At 38.2% G+C, this 16,203-nt stretch overlaps 1 protein-coding gene across 1 annotated transcript; it reads left to right on the forward strand.

Annotated features, from left to right (window-relative positions):
* The first annotated feature begins 673 nt into the window (after positions 1 to 673).
* LOC110440410 (carbohydrate sulfotransferase 11-like) lies at positions 674 to 15,663 on the forward strand. Its single transcript, XM_021483475.1, has 4 exons — positions 674 to 962; positions 9,369 to 9,421; positions 11,469 to 11,708; positions 13,428 to 15,663. The coding sequence occupies exons 1-4, from the start codon at positions 872 to 874 to the stop codon at positions 14,358 to 14,360; spliced, it is 1,317 nt and encodes a 438-aa protein (XP_021339150.1). The 5' UTR covers positions 674 to 871; the 3' UTR covers positions 14,361 to 15,663.
* The last annotated feature ends 540 nt before the right edge of the window (positions 15,664 to 16,203 follow it).

Genomic DNA, 16,203 nt, shown 5'->3' on the forward strand with positions numbered 1-16,203 from the left:
TATAAATTGTTAAGTTTCTATCTTCAACATGCATTTGGTCGTTTTTCTGCTATTTCTTAGTTGTTGTTTTGACATTTTTAATGAACTTTTAGGCTTTTACATTTCTTTTAGAAAATACAAAAAATCATCTGCGCTTAATATGTGCTAAAACAGTACAGTTGCACCATGCGTGTACATGTATGTCAGGTCCAGCACACTCTGCCGATTGAACTGTATAACTGTAAAATACATGTACCTATATAATTAAATCTACCTGTAATTTATACCTGTATGCAGTTATATGTTTTAGTTTTTATAGAAATAAAGCAAAGTCATTAGGTTCTTTTTTTCATGCTTTTATTCGATGTATTTTGTAATAAAATGTAAATAAAATCTTCTATTAAATGTGTGTCGTTTTATTTTAAAAAGAAAATAACATGAAAATAGCTCAAAAGACCTAAAGACCTATTCTGAAAATTGAATAATTGATTTTTCCTGAGGACATCATGTCCTTGTAATGGGTTATATCGATACATGTCTATATACCGTGCCTGGGTGCACACCGTATTAAAACCATCAGTGACAATTTCCCTTCGGCCATAACGTACTTCAATGGGTTTACATATGTATTGTGTTTCTCCACGTGTCCGTCTTGTCACGCGACACCGACTCTAAGTGTGATGCCATAATGGTGTACACTCTGTATTTCGTTTAGAACTTTAGCAAAATTTCATTGGACAAATACAAGTACAGGAGCATTGCTAACGTTTGTCTAGCTGTCTCGAGTGTGAATACATTGTAAGTTTAGCCTGACCACCACACCCGGAACACATTCCAGTAAGTGTTACGTTAAAAGTGCGCACAGGTTTAGTTACACCGTCATCTAGTAACGATGCGGGAATCGCGAACAAGACTCCTCTGTGTAACTGGATTAGTTCTGCTAGCTTTATACATAGGAAGGAACCATGTTCAAAATAAGAAAGGTAAGTCATTCTGCAATAATATATTTTTATTTTCTACTTTTAAATTCACATCTTGTCTGGAAGTTGATGAATCTTGTGTCAAAGGCACATGAGGTCATCACAAATAAAATTAAATTAGCGGTTCCCAGTTGATATATGTACACAATGTACGATTGCTTCAATTTACATTAACTCTTAAAAAAGAGAAAGTGAAATGAGATGATACCTAGCTACAAATACATGACCAACTGTTAATTTCACACACCCGTAGCTCAGGTAGACACAGAAAATTACAAATAAAATACATACGAACCCAAAACAACAAACAACAAGCAGATAATTGAGTTTGTTACTTTGATGTTAATGTAGATAACAATGACGAAGTGATTGACACTGTTTTTGAGTAATTAGATGTTCGTATTTCGTTACAAGAAGTCAAAAATGCTATTCGGAAATTGAAATGTGGTAAATCACATGGACCTGATGGTTTGTTAAATGAATGTTTACAAGCTGGTGAGGAATTACTTCTTCCAACTTTATCTACGTTGTTTAATTACAGATGTATATACTAGAATCTGGTTATTTTCCTTCTAATTGGTCGTCAGCCATACTTATTCCTGTCCATAAGAAAGGTGTTTTAAATGACCCTAATAACTTTAGAGGTATTAGTTTAATAAGTTGTCTATGTAAACTTTTTACCTCTGTACTAAATAAACGTATTTTAGATGTGTGTACAAAATATGACCCTATTACTGATGCACAATTCGAATTTCGTCCAGAACTTAGAACGATTAATGCAACTTTCGCATTACATTGGGGGTCGTTATTGTTGCAATATTAAAAAAAAAAATAACGTCTTAGACTCACACAAAAAGTCCCTTTCCCTTGCAATTTCTGGACATTGATGCCTTAACACAATGACATGCCAAACTCTTTTGCCGTTATCAATTTTTGCGAAAAATCTGTTTCTATGTATCTAAACACAGCATCGCTTGCCCAATAACCAATGGATTTGATGGTGTCAAGTGGGACCCCTAACTTGGCAAGCCAAGTGGCCCCTCCTCTACGAAAAGAGTGGCCTCGAATATTCGAGCCTTCCTCCCCTATTTGACATAGGCAGTTGCGCTATTTATCACAAAAACACTTGTAGCTGAGAGCTAAACCACCGTTAACTAGGAGGAGAGGTCCCAGAGGATTTGCTGCCTCTGTAATAAGCTACAGACATTTGAGCGCTGTAGCAGGACATAGATCATTCCCCGTTCTGGGCAGTAGGATTTCAACACGTTTTTCCCTGAACTGTATAGTCTTGGTTCGGCGTAAACACAACAAATATCCCCAGGGATAAGGGAGAAGATCTATGCGACGAACATCTCGGTCTCCATCAAATGCGCCAGTGGTCGTAATGTTCCCAGGGCGCAGGAGCCCATAAAACGCAATTAAGCATGCACACCAAAACGTAATGTCCGACAAATTGGTAAAGTTCAAGGTCGACTTGATTCTATGAAGCTGCTGAGGTGTGATTGCCCCCACTGGTGACTGGGCTGTACCCAGCTCGCGCTTAATACCTTGGAGTAGGTGTTTGAGTTGAAAGTCCTTGTTCACAGGGTCCCCAAAACCCGACAGTCTGTGCATGTGAACCACAATATTGAGATATTGTTGGATAGTGTTGAACCGAAATCCTCGAACCTTAGCTAGGTAAGTGACGTATAGTTGAAGGACTTTCGATGCTGCTGGGACAGATGTACAGTTAATACTTCCGCAAAAAGTTAGTAGCACTGCATATGTGTACGGTAAGTGGATGCTGTAGTACTAGCCCATGCCTTGTCTTTGTATTTTATTGCAGCTCTCTCCAGTTCCTCCACCATTGAACCACCTACAGCATATAAACAATAGAGACATATGTTGAAACAGTTCATGTACACAAAAGTCACTGTAGGCAAGGGAAGGAAGCAACGAGTACAATAATGATAATTTGTCCCTCTCGTGTAGTCGAGAACACGTGTCCGCAACTCGGTTCCACTCTCCTGGATAATATATGGCTTTGAGAGCGATATTGTTTATAGCACAAATCCAAAACAAATGACGTATCAGATGCATGACTAGACTGTTCCTCGAAGTGCCTTTGTTTATCCAAGACACTGCAGACTTATTGTCACTGTAGATCACGACGCGCTTATCACACAAAACCTTGTCCCAGCGGCAAATAGCAAAAAATATTGCACAAAACTCTTTCACGTTTATATGTTCGTTAGCCAAGGGAGGTAAATCCAATTTCCAATTCACATAGAAATAATCACCGTTAAAATAACCTCCCCCGCCGTCCGACGACGCGTCTGTTTGTAATGATGTGACAGGTTTTGGGTCATGAATCGTGCAGCTGCCATTAAAAACGGAGATGAATGAAATCCACCACCCTATGTCCGCGAAAAAATCCGGTGTCAAAAGTATCTTATGAGAATTGGCACAAAGTTTGTCTTTCATATCAATTACTCTCCTCAGGAATGTGCGGCCCCCACTTATTACTTGTGACGCCCAGTTTAATTTACCTATTAATACTTCAAGCTGCTTGCGACTTGCCCTTTTTCGTACCGAAAACTCCCTTAGCACGTCTGAGAAACTCTGAAGCTTGTCATTAGGCAAAGAAAAAGTCATTGTTATTGTATTGACCATTATGCCTAGAAAAATGATCTGTCTTACCGGACCTTCTACTTTGGACCAGTTAATCGCAAAACCCAGCTGTCGCAGCAGCTGTAACAATCTACACATAGCATTGTAACATTCATTATAAGTATTGCCAAACACTAAAAAATCGTCCAAGTAGGCAATTGCTGTGAAACCATATTTACATTTTAATATTCTACATACAGCACTACTGAGTTTTTGAAAAATCTGTGGACTTTTGGATGCCCCAAAAGGCAATTTTGTATCATACATATATGTTGGATTGTCATTTCCATCGAAATGATATTTCAAACCTGTTGCTTTGTAATTCAATGGGTGGATATTTACTGATCTGTAAGCCGACGCTAAATCCACTTTGGCTAAATAGCACCCAGGTGAAATATGTTTGGCTGCCTCCCGGAGGTCCATATAAGTACACGAACAGTCACTCTTGACATGACTATTTATAGATTTACCAGTAGGGCGACTCGCGTCATGTATTAGTCTGACCTTTGTTTTTGACTTTGGAATAGCCCCCAACGCACTTATTATCACTGGTTTTGTCTCAGTTATCACATAGTTACCGTTTGCTATCTCACTTTGTATCTGATCTTGGACCAGACCAGAAAACTGCTTACAAGAGGCATAGTTTTCTTCCTCCACGGGCACGATGTGTTTCTCTAGACCTTCATCGATAATGCGAAAACCGGTAGCCACGCCCTCTAAAATAAACTCCCTATCAAAGTCATCCGCAGGTAAGAGGGACTGCCAGGCTTCCAATTTCAACTTGTAGCTAGTTTGTACATTATTTACAGTGGCCTCATTCTTGGGCTGATCATGATCTATCCCTTGTTTGTATGATGAATCGCACTGTGCTCCGCATAACACACCGAACAGACATGCGCAAGTTTACACGATTTATAATCACACACGTCATTGTTAAATTTCCTGCATATTTCTCGATTGTCCGGAGTAAACGGTCCACGCTTTCGTGGGGTCGACCGTTCCCGACCTTGTCCCTCTCGTTTTGAATTTACCGTCGTACCCTGAAGTACCTGAGCAGTCAGGTTGTTTGGCTTAGGTACGAGTTGAAAGTTCTGTATCGCGGTTTGTGGCGTTCCCCATCGAAAACCTTCACTATGTTGGGCCTCCCGATATTCCCGGTCATACAGCATAACACTGCCGCGCACATACTTGCTGAAGAGTCGATTTATCGTTTTTGTATAATCCAGGTAGTCACGGATACCACGAACATCCACCTCGTTTGCCTCGATCATTTCTTCTAAAATTCTGCTATTACCATAGCCTCATTGTTCAACGCTGATTTTGTAGTCATCTTTGTCCATTTTACGATTTACTTTGACCCTTGCGGTGGTGAATGTGACGATTTCGTCCTCGTCTATCAATGTGGGATCGCGCCAAAGATAATTGTGTACAAGGCGGGGTTTAGACTTTTTTGTATTGTTCACATTCTGCAGCAGTGTCTGGAAATTTAAGTCAAGTAAATTGTTCATACCTGAAGTGCTGGGTCGTTCTCTCTCTGTTGATGACCCACCCTCCTGGCGATCACGTGGAGGGGCGGAGACGAAGGGGCGATTTTGTTCATAAATTTTCCGCCGACAATATTCGATCTCCTTGCAGAGAGCCCCTTTTCTTAACTCCGCTTTTAAACTATCGAGTTCCTTTTCGAGCTCGGCTTCTGGTTTGTCACTCATCGCTGATGGTGGTGGGCCTCCACAGGCATCATGCCGGCCATCATCACCCTGATGTTCGTCACTAGATTGAGAAGCATTTTCTTTCCGATGTACATTATCATCGGTCTCCTCGCTGTCACAGTTTTGGAGGAATGTCATTAGTGAGCTTGATCGCTCTCTTAGATTGTAAGCGTTCATCGCGATGTCGCTGGATTTTATATTTATATAAAGCACTGTGAGGCTGCTGCCATCTTGCTCTGCTAATGCTGTTAAAAGACCGGAACTAGCATGGGGAGCTAAGGGAGCTAACTCTAACTGCCTTGGCAAAGGCTAAAGTTGCGTACACCAAAATACAATTTACTAATAAATTTACACATTATAACGAAAACTTTATCTTCGAAGAAACGTTTGTACTGTTGCTTTAATTTGTGGACTTTCGCAACGCGTTTGATTTTGTTGATAGATTAAGCTTATGGCGTAAGCTGACTAAGCTTGATATTCGAGGGGAAATGTTATTCGTCATTAAGTCATTGTACCAATCAGTTAAATCTTGTGTATCAATTAACGGTAAATGTTCTAATTATTTTGGGTACAATGTTGGATTAATGCAAGCGGAAATATTATCTCCTTTATTGTTTTTAGTTTTTGTTCATGTATGCGGATGACTTAGTAATGTTTTCCGAAACTATTGAAGGTTTACAGAGTCTTTTAGATAATCTGAATGTGTATTCTATTAAATGGAAATTAACAGTTAACACTGAGAAAACCAAAATAGTTGTATTTAGAAATGGAGGTCGTATACGAGATAGAGAAAGATGGATGTATAATGGTTTGAAGGTGGAAGTTGTAGATGTTTTCAGCTACCTAGGAGTAAAACTTAAATTCAATAATAGATTCAGTCATATACAGAAACAGTTATCTGACCAAGGACGAAAGGCCATGTATGCTCTTTTTTCAAGCTATTCTAACTTGAGCCTAAACTGTACAACGTTATTGCATTTATTTGATACGTATGTTTGCAGTATATTGCATTTTACATGTGAAGTTTGGGGATCTACAAAGCGTACAGATATTGAGAGGGTACACTTACACTTCTGTAAGAAGTAAAGAAGTCGACTTGCAATGCAATGGTTTATTTTGAATAAGGTCGATATCCTTTGGAATATATAAGAAAATTCAGAATGATAAAATATTGGTTAAAACTAATGGATTCGAAAAATTGTATTTTGCAAACTGCGTATTCTTTTTTAAGTAGTAGCAATACAGGCAACTGCTTTAACTGGGTTAATTATGTCAAATATTGTCTTTTTTCTCTCGGATGTATGGACAAATGACTATTTATTGTAAAATATAGTTATCCAATAAGTTGTCAAACCTAAGGAATAAAAGTTGAGATTTTTTTTAGGAATGAGGGCTTGTTGTTAAAACATTTCGCTACCACTGACCGTACACATTGATCCCAGATTTTTTCTCCCATTCGATGTCAGCCCTCAGTCCGTGTCATCCCTCAGTCTGTGTCACTCCTCAGTCTGTGTCACCCCTCAGTCTGTGTCACCCCTCAGTCTGTGTCACTCCTCAGTCTATGTCACCCCTCAGTCTGTGTCACCCCTCAGTCTATCACCCCTCAGTCTGTGTCATCTCTCAGTCCGTATCACCCCTCAGTCTATGTCACTCCTCAGTCTGTGTCACTCCTCAATCTGTGTGACTCCTTAGTCTGTGTCACCCCTCAGTCTGTGTCACTCCTCCGTCTATGTCACCCCTCAGTCTGTGTCACCCCTCAGTCTGTGTCCCCCCTCAGTCTGTGTCACCCCTCAGTCTGTGTCACTCCTCACCCCTCAGTCTGTGTCACTCCTCAGTCTATGTCACCCCTCAGTCTGTGTCACCCCTCAGTCCGTGTCACCCCTCAGTCTGTGTCACTCCTCAGTCTATGTCACCCCTCAGTCTGTGTCATCTCTCAGTCTGTGTCACCCCTCAGTCTGTGTCACCCCTCAGTCCGTGTCACTCCTCAGTCTGTGTCACCACTCAGTCTGTGTCTCCCTTCAGTCTGTGTCAGCCCTCAGTCTGTGTCACCCCTCAGTCTGTGTCACCCCTCAGTCTATCACCCCTCAGTCTGTGTCATCTCTCAGTCCGTGTCACCCCTCAGTCTATGTCACTCCTCAGTCTGTGTCACTCCTCAATCTGTGTCACTCCTTAGTCTGTGTCACCCCTCAGTCTGTGTCACTCCTCAGTCTATGTCACCCCTCAGTCTGTGTCACTCCTCAGTCTATGTCACCCCTCAGTCTGTGTCACCTCTCAGTCGATTAGATTGTGCACCAGGACACCTAGAACGCCTCTTTACCTGGCGTCTCTCCATTTATAAGCGTTTTTATCTTGTACCAAGAACAACTTGTGTTTCTTCCGAAGATATCACAGAATTTCGGTTTTGTTCAAGAGACTGTTTTTTGAGCGGATTTACTGTTGTAATGGTTAGACTTATACGGATTCTACCGATACTATTCCTCAAAATGAAATATTGTCTGTACAGTTCTTTTAGAAACATTCACTGGATTGGAAATATCATTCATATATCATTTGGCATATAAGGAAACAACTGAAACATAATTCAGGGACGATACCGCTAATGAGGTACCGGTTTGAGAAGATACAATGTAGTTCTCAATGCCGGCGAAATGTTTGGTGGAGCTACAAAGACCTGACACGACACCGGGTGCTTAAGTTATATAGATAATTTATGTTATAAGACTAATTGTTTTGATAATTACAGTTCTTCCAAACAAGAGTAAATATTCGATGAAATAGGGAACGCAAACGAGATCATTTTTATAACCTTACATAATTCGTCAACTCGTGATTAGAATACGTTGCCCTAGCTGGAGATCGGTATCAGCCTGATTGTGACGTACTGTTAAAGAGGTGCAGACAAATTACTGCCTAAAACGATAGATATCAATGTGTGTCACCCCTCAGTCTCTGTCACAACTCAGGTAAATACACATACAATGGTGCTCAACCTTGCGATTAGATATAAATAAATTATCTTATTGAAGATTATATATCACATTTTACCAAGGCTAGAAACTACCATTTACTGCAGTAGTTGTAGGATTATCAAGATTGATTTTATAATTTTAGTAAAAAATATGTTTTCCAAATGTAGGTTATATCAATTTGAACCTGGAAAAATATCAACTAAGGATTAAAAGGCATTTTTAAATTTCATGCTTGTATGAACATATAGAACATGAAGAAAATGGCGTTCAAGCCCTATATCTACATTCTAATTTTTAAGTTATCATTTAGCAAAATGTAAGTATCCCCTTTTATATTTTAATCCTGAAGTGTCTGTGTCAGTGCAAACGAGAGCCCTGAAACAATCTATTGTCACAAACATGTTTGGTTGTAACGTAATGAAGTGTCTGTGTCAGTGTAAACGAGAGCCCTGAAACAATCTATTGTCACAAACATGCTTGGTTTTAACGTACTGAAGTGTCTGTGTCAGTGTAAACGAGAGCCCTAGAACAATCTATTGTCACAAACATGCTTGGTTTTAACGTACTGAAGTGTCTGTGTCAGTGTAAACGGGAGCCCTGGAACAATATATCGTCACAAACATGTTTTGTTTTAACGTAATGAAGTGTCTGTGTCAGCGTAAACGAGAGCCCTGGAACAATATATCGTCACAAACATGCTTGGTTTTAACGTACTGAAGTGTCTGTGTCAGTGTAAACGGGAGCCCTGGAACAATATATCGTCACAAACATGTTTTGTTTTAACGTAATGAAGTGTCTGTGTCAGTGCAAACGAGAGCCCTGGAACAATATATCGTCACAAACATGTTTTGTTTTAACGTAATGAAGTGTCTGTGTCAGCGTAAACGAGAGCCCTGGAACAATCTATTGTCACAAACATGTTTGGTTGTAACGTACATGACTCTATGAACACAGTTTTCTCTGGTAATGCTAAAAGGGGAACTTGCAATGGAAATGTCAATATAAATGTATGTGTACACGTTTATTTATTTGTTTCTTTCTGATATTTTGAATGACGTTTGTTACTAAACATTCATTTTCAGAAATACCACATCAAGCATATCTGATGTATGGTCAAGCAAATCCAGATGAAAAGGTAAGCTTATATCTGTTATGTCGGGTATTTCAAAGAAAGGGAAAAGCATGTCATTGTTTTTAAATACGAGCATCAAGATCGGGTTCTCAGCTTTCCATTGGTATACGATATGTGCGTCTGCGATACCGATATAATTGATTACAATGATTGAAATTTGAGCATAAATCGCCTCACAGAACAAATAGTTTCCAGATCGTCTCATGTCACATGAATTGATGACGTCATGGACAATGCCGAGCGTGACGTTAAAATTCGTTAAAAGCCGATCGGCCCAGATCGGCCCTGCGGCAGTCAACGTAAAAATCAGATCGGCCCAAATCGGCCCTGCGGCAAATCGGCCCTGCGGCAGTCGAAGGGTTAAAAAGAGTACAATTCACGTGTGTTGCTCGTATCTATAGTCGTCTGTAAGTTCTACATACATAAAATATATGAATTTATTACATGTTTGCCGGTGAACTCAGAAGTATCGGATTTTTTTAAGGTGATAAAACTGATATCTTTCACACTGTGACAAATATCAAAAGTGATATTTTCACCGTGTGAAAATACCACTTTTTGGTATTGACCAATCATAACGGTATCTTCTTTTCGCTGCATTCAAAGGAAACGCGTTTTCGTTCAGATTCAAATGAAGCGACGGTAGAATAAGTGGTTGTTATGGTAAATGTTTGGTACACATACTTAGATATTTACCTAAAGTTAGTGCAGGCAAATTCGCCATGCACCAAAATTCGCCACCCTGTGACGAAAATGCCATATGACGTCATAATACATAAGATGTGACGTAAATAACGTCACCATAGTCTTCAACACAGTTAAATCCTTCAAATATTTTGACAATAAGAGGTATAAGAAGGGAAAAGCTATACTTTTAATCAAAACAGTTATAAAATATCTTGTAACACAACGAATCTTAAAAAATTGGTCTGTGCGACGGACATCTCGTCAGTTAAACTCATTAATCTGAGGCCAGTTGGTTGTTATTTAGTGTAAATTTATTACATAAACATGAAAATACCCATATCTTAACACTAATTGCAGTTAATGCAAGTAAATTGTTTTTCTGCAAGTGTACTTTGGTACATGTACAATGTACAATGTACAATGTCCTTACAATGTATGGTTATAGAAATAGAAGGGGAGGGCGATCGTTGAAAGCCCTGGACCCTCTCATCATCCTCACCGATGAAAAATATAATATTGGGCAGCGATTTGGACGTTTAAATTGGTAAAGGACTGAGTCTTTATTGCGTATCATGTAAATTGACATCATCTCAGCCGATACCCGTCATCGTTCTCAAACAACATTAATCAGTTTCTTCAAGTTACCGAAACTAACTTAGATTACTTGTAAATAAGTTAAATGTTTGAAGGTTGCGAAACTGCCTGCACCTTTGAGCAAAACCACGGAAGGCCTGATGACGTCACAAATGTTGCTGCGTGACGCCATTCAGGCGTGTTTTACAACAATGTTTATTTATAGGCATTTCAGTCGAATCTTCTTCTGTATTGGTGCTTATCGACATGTTGATACATGCCTATTTGGTCGAATTATTAACAGAAACCCTTACTAATGTGACGAATTTGCCTTCACAGACGTTAAATATACAATTACTTACGTTTTTATAAGCAATCATACAAGATAATAGCAAAAAACGTCGGAATTGCGTTGAGTATCCCATTCAAAATGGCGCGCAGCCTTGTTGTCAAGCGTGACGTCATTATAATATGGCGCTAATTATTACGCTTCTGATTCCCGCCCCTTTTTTAATACATTACATTTTTCGTGTTTTATGCTTTAAAAATGTAGAAAATGTAATGGTGTCTTCAGTAATAACAAATATATTTCACTCGTGTGGCACTCGTTAAAAATATCAAAATATTTGCCACATTCATAAAATATGTTTGTTATAACTGAAGACACCATTAAATATCCTCTATTACTTTTTTTACACTATTGAACTTCAATAGGTGAAACTGGTTGAAGTCATATCTACATGATAATCTTTTTTGTCATCTAAGTTTGTGTGGTGATGATTCTTTCCAGGTTCGAGAAACAAGTCTTACAAATGTCAGAGCAAACAACAGCAATACATCTGAATTGAGGGATATCTACAAAGTGAGACGAGACCGGGTCACGACAGTATGTACAGAACCTAGATACAAGTATAGAGGTCAGAAGGCACAAGGAAATGGCAGGAAAAATATCCTCATTGATCGACCACAGCGACTAGCCTACTGTCCCATACAGAAGTCGGCGTCCACTTTTTGGAAACGTGTGTATAGGGTAATATTTTTATCTCTGTATATAAAATATTCTTGTTGGATAACTGCTATGTACGTCACGAGTGCTAGGCCAATAGGCCAACACGTGCCCGACTGTCACGCAGGAGGGAAACAAACACAAATTGTACCGGTTATTCATTATGAAACACAGAAAGTTCTGTTTATGTACATTTTAGATCACCTTCTAAATAACCAGAAGGCCAAAGATGATGATATTTGGCAAGTAACATACTGGGATAAAGGTCTACATAGTTTGTTTACTCGAATGACCTTGACTTATATTCAAGGTTACAGACTTATATTCAAGGTTACAGGGTCAAATATGCTCAAAACCTTTAAACTACATCTTCTGAGTAACCGAAAAGCCAAGATTGCTGATATTTCGCTAGAGCATGCTTGGATGAAGGGCTATCAAGGTTATTAAAATCAATGACTTTGACTTATATTCAAGGTCACAGGGATCAAATACGTTTTAAATCTTTAAACAACTTCTTCTGGATAACCGAAAGGTTTGTTCAACGTAATGACCTTCTTCGACTTTCTTAGTCACAGGGGTCAAATGTGTTAAAATCTATTAACAGGTTCTTTTGAATGACTTACAGTCATAAGTACCGATATTTTGCTTGTGTTGATTTTTGTCCACTTTTAAGGTTACAAATGTGAGATTAATACCAGGTGAGCGATGCAGGCCCATTGGGCCTCTTGTTACTATCATCTATTACAAGTTTATTTACTAACATCAAGCTTCAGTTTACAACCATGAATACTGAGTTGCTGTTTTGTATTGGTTTCAAATAATAAATAACGTCACAATCAGAAAATGTCAGGGAGTCCGTGAGACCTCAAAGTCCATAAGTTGTTATTATTCACATGAAACTCTCTTATTGGTCGATGTACTTATTTAGTGATATTTATCACTGAAGAGAAACATCAGCAATATTGTAAAATAAAACTTGTATTTCATTGGTAAAAAATGTGTAAAATTTATGTTTAAAAAATAGCAACGCTATCAGCGTTTCAGACCACCTCACATTTCTACATTTCGTTTAGAATTTATTTACTATTTGAAACACAATAGGATCAACACACAGGCAGATAATCAGTGCGAGAAAGGCACATGAAGTTTACCAGGACACGCTACCAGCAGCTAGTGAAGGTTAGCACGACTTTAGAGATAGAAAATTCTTACCGTTTTCTCATTCTTGTTTGTTTCGTCTGGGTATCAATCCGTTAAGAGTTTGTAAATGATCCTTCATATACTGCTTAATACGGCACTTTATACTGCTTAATACGGCACTGTATACTGCTTAATACGGCACTGTATACTGCTTAATACGGCACTTTATACTGCTTAATACGGCACTTTATACTTCTTAATACGGCACTGTAAACATCAAAATGGGACGTTTTGATGTAAATAGCCGGAGCGCGAAACTGTCTGATACATGTAATTAACTAATGCATAACACTTTGAGGTAGTTTAACTGTGCGGTTACTAACCCGTGCGCTTACTAACCGGTGCGTCATATTCTAAAAACAAATCGGAAAAGAAATAATAATTGTTTGTTTTGTTTTGTTTTGCTTTATTTGCTTTCACTTTTAATGTTTCCTTGAACGAGTATTTGACGCAGGGTTGTGGTTCTTAGATAAAAATAGCCATGGTAAATAAAATATAACATCGTGCATGCAATTATTATATATCAACATCCTGTTTATTTAGATTGTGGTAGGACAATCCAAGGCCACTTCACCTTTCGACCCCTCTGTACCGGCCCTGAAGAAATTCGATTCCATTGCGTTAATGAGTGACAATCAAGCAGATGACTTCGTGGACAAATCCTTATCTTTTATGTTTGTTAGAGAGCCATATGGACGCTTATTCTCGGGTTATGTTGACAAGTTGTTTTCACCAAATGTAATGTTCTGGAGAAATATCGGTGCTTTCGGAATATCAATTTTCAGGAAGAATCCCAGCAGTGTTGATTTGAGATGTGGGCATGACCTGACGTTCAGCGAGTTTGTTAAGACTGTTCTCTATTCTGATAAACACAACATAAAACGGAACGGCCATTTTACACCTCAGTATGAACATTGTGATCCATGTCACTACAACTATGATGTGATAGGTACACTCGAAACCCTTTCAGAAGACACGTTTTATCTTTTAGATCGAATGGGGAAAACCAACCTCAAGAAATCGCTCGAGATAGATTTTCGAGGCCAGAGTTTAAATGACACTATTCGTGATCAAGTGAACATGCTATTTGCATTCCATAAAGGGTACCGCGATTGTAAAGTATCATTCTTTGAAGCGCAACAACGAATGTGGAAAAAGTTTCAAATTCGAGGTGTTATCAGTAAAAATTCCAAATACCCGATAAGGCAAGATCAAAGTGAAAGATTGACCAAAGAAACCCTCACGGCATTGATATATCAAGGAATGGGAGATGCAGTTGACAAAAACGTAGCTAAAAAGAACAAACACGACGCTTTGATAGAGGCCTTTTCCACGGTAGATAAGAAGGACATGGACAGTTTAAGTAAGCTGTTTGGACCCGATTGTGAGCTGTTTGGCTATGACTGTCGACCTTCCAAACTATTTGATATAAACACTCCTATCACACCGTGGTTTTTTGATATCAACATCGCATAGTCCCGTAGATCATAGGTTTTCTTAAGTTTGGTTGGTATTATAACATTACTTAATTACACGTTGAAAATGGACCTCTGTCGAAAAGTGAACCATATGAAAAATTAATATAGTGATTTAAAATATCCACTTAGATTATGCTTAATAAAGTCCTGCCTCTTATTTCCAGAAAACAGCCCAGTATGGATGTCTGACCTAATTAGGTCAATGTGAGCTACTTTTGGAAATTTGACTGACGTTATAAAAAGCTGTCATCGGGTGAAGAAATAAACATTAAACTGTGGTTGGACCTAATTGGGTCACTGTGACCTAGTTTTGAGGATATGACCTACATTAGCAAAAATGGTCGGAGGGGTCAAAAATAAACATTTAACAGATGTTAGACAACATTTTCAAAATTTGACCTACATTATCAAAAAGGGTCATAGGTAATATTTAACAGTTGTTTGACAACATTAGGTAACCGTGTGCTTATTTTGAAAGTTTGACCTCCATTATCCAAAATAGTCATCGGAAAAAAGAGATTGTAAAAAACCCGTTTTTTGACCAAATAATTTGATCTATATTTAAAGACGTTGTCACAGGGTTAAGAACTTTACACATATTTTTCCCAGCCAAGTACATAAGAACTACTTTTTTCTGGTTTAACCTCAACTTTATAAATTGTTTCAGGATTCAGAAATTATACTAAAACCTACTTTTCAAAATTAGACGTACATTATTAGAAATGTCATTTGGTTCAGAAATTAGCAAAAATGAAAAAAAGATGTTAACCAAATCACGTCCCTGTGACATAATTTTCAAAAATCAAACTACATAATACAACATGCATGTATTTTTTTAAATTGTCAACGGATTACAAAACAAACATTCAACTGTTTTGACATAAGAATGTCATTGTGACCTACTTTTCATACTTTCTTTTCAATTTAATACTGGTTAAAATTACCTTAGTCCATGTTGAGCATGAAAGACAACCCCAAATTATTTCGACAATTTTCTACATTGAATGACTTAACATCGCCGCGGGTCTTTATTCCACGTTGACCAAATTGACCTAAAAAATCATGAAACCTTTTAACATTCAATAGTCAAAAAGTGACCCGGGTCCATATTCAACGTTGAAAATGGACCTCTGAAAATTGTTACAGTATTCCATATTCAATAGTCAAAATGTGACATAGGTACATATTCAATAGTCAAAATGTGACATAGGTACATATTCAATAGTCAAAATGTGACATAGGTACATATTCAACGTCGACACTGGACACCAGTAAAACATGACACAAGTCCAATGTCAAAATGTAGCCCCGGGTCCATATTAAAAGTTGAAAATAGATCCCGGAACCGTTATGTCATTTTCATATGTTTAATTGTCGAGAATGGTCGTGGGTCCATATTCAACGTTGAATAAGGACCCCAGAACATTATGACAACTTTTTATATTTAATAGTTAAGTGTCAAAGCAAATGACCCGGGTCCATATTCAACGTTGAAAATGGACCCCTAAACAAATATTACAGTTTTCCATATTCAGTTGTTAAAAAAGGACAAAGGTCCTTATTCAACGTTGAAAATGGATCCCAGAAACATTATGTCGTTTTAATATATGCAATTGTCGAAAATGGTCGTGGGTCGATATTTAACGTTGAAAATGGACCCTAGAACTTAATGTCATTTTTTCATATTGAAATGTCAAACAAAAGACCAAAGTGGGATCATTGCTCCCACCATCGTTAGATCTTCCTTAATTCTATCTGAGCTTGATCTTTTTGATCTCTTATCTGGTAGATTGATATGTTGTCAACATCTTGATCAGTCCCAAAATGAAACAAGAATGTTT

This window comes from Mizuhopecten yessoensis, unplaced genomic scaffold (assembly GCF_002113885.1).
Source record: "Mizuhopecten yessoensis strain PY_sf001 unplaced genomic scaffold, ASM211388v2 scaffold1749, whole genome shotgun sequence".
Classification (NCBI taxonomy): Eukaryota; Metazoa; Mollusca; class Bivalvia; order Pectinida; family Pectinidae; genus Mizuhopecten; species Mizuhopecten yessoensis.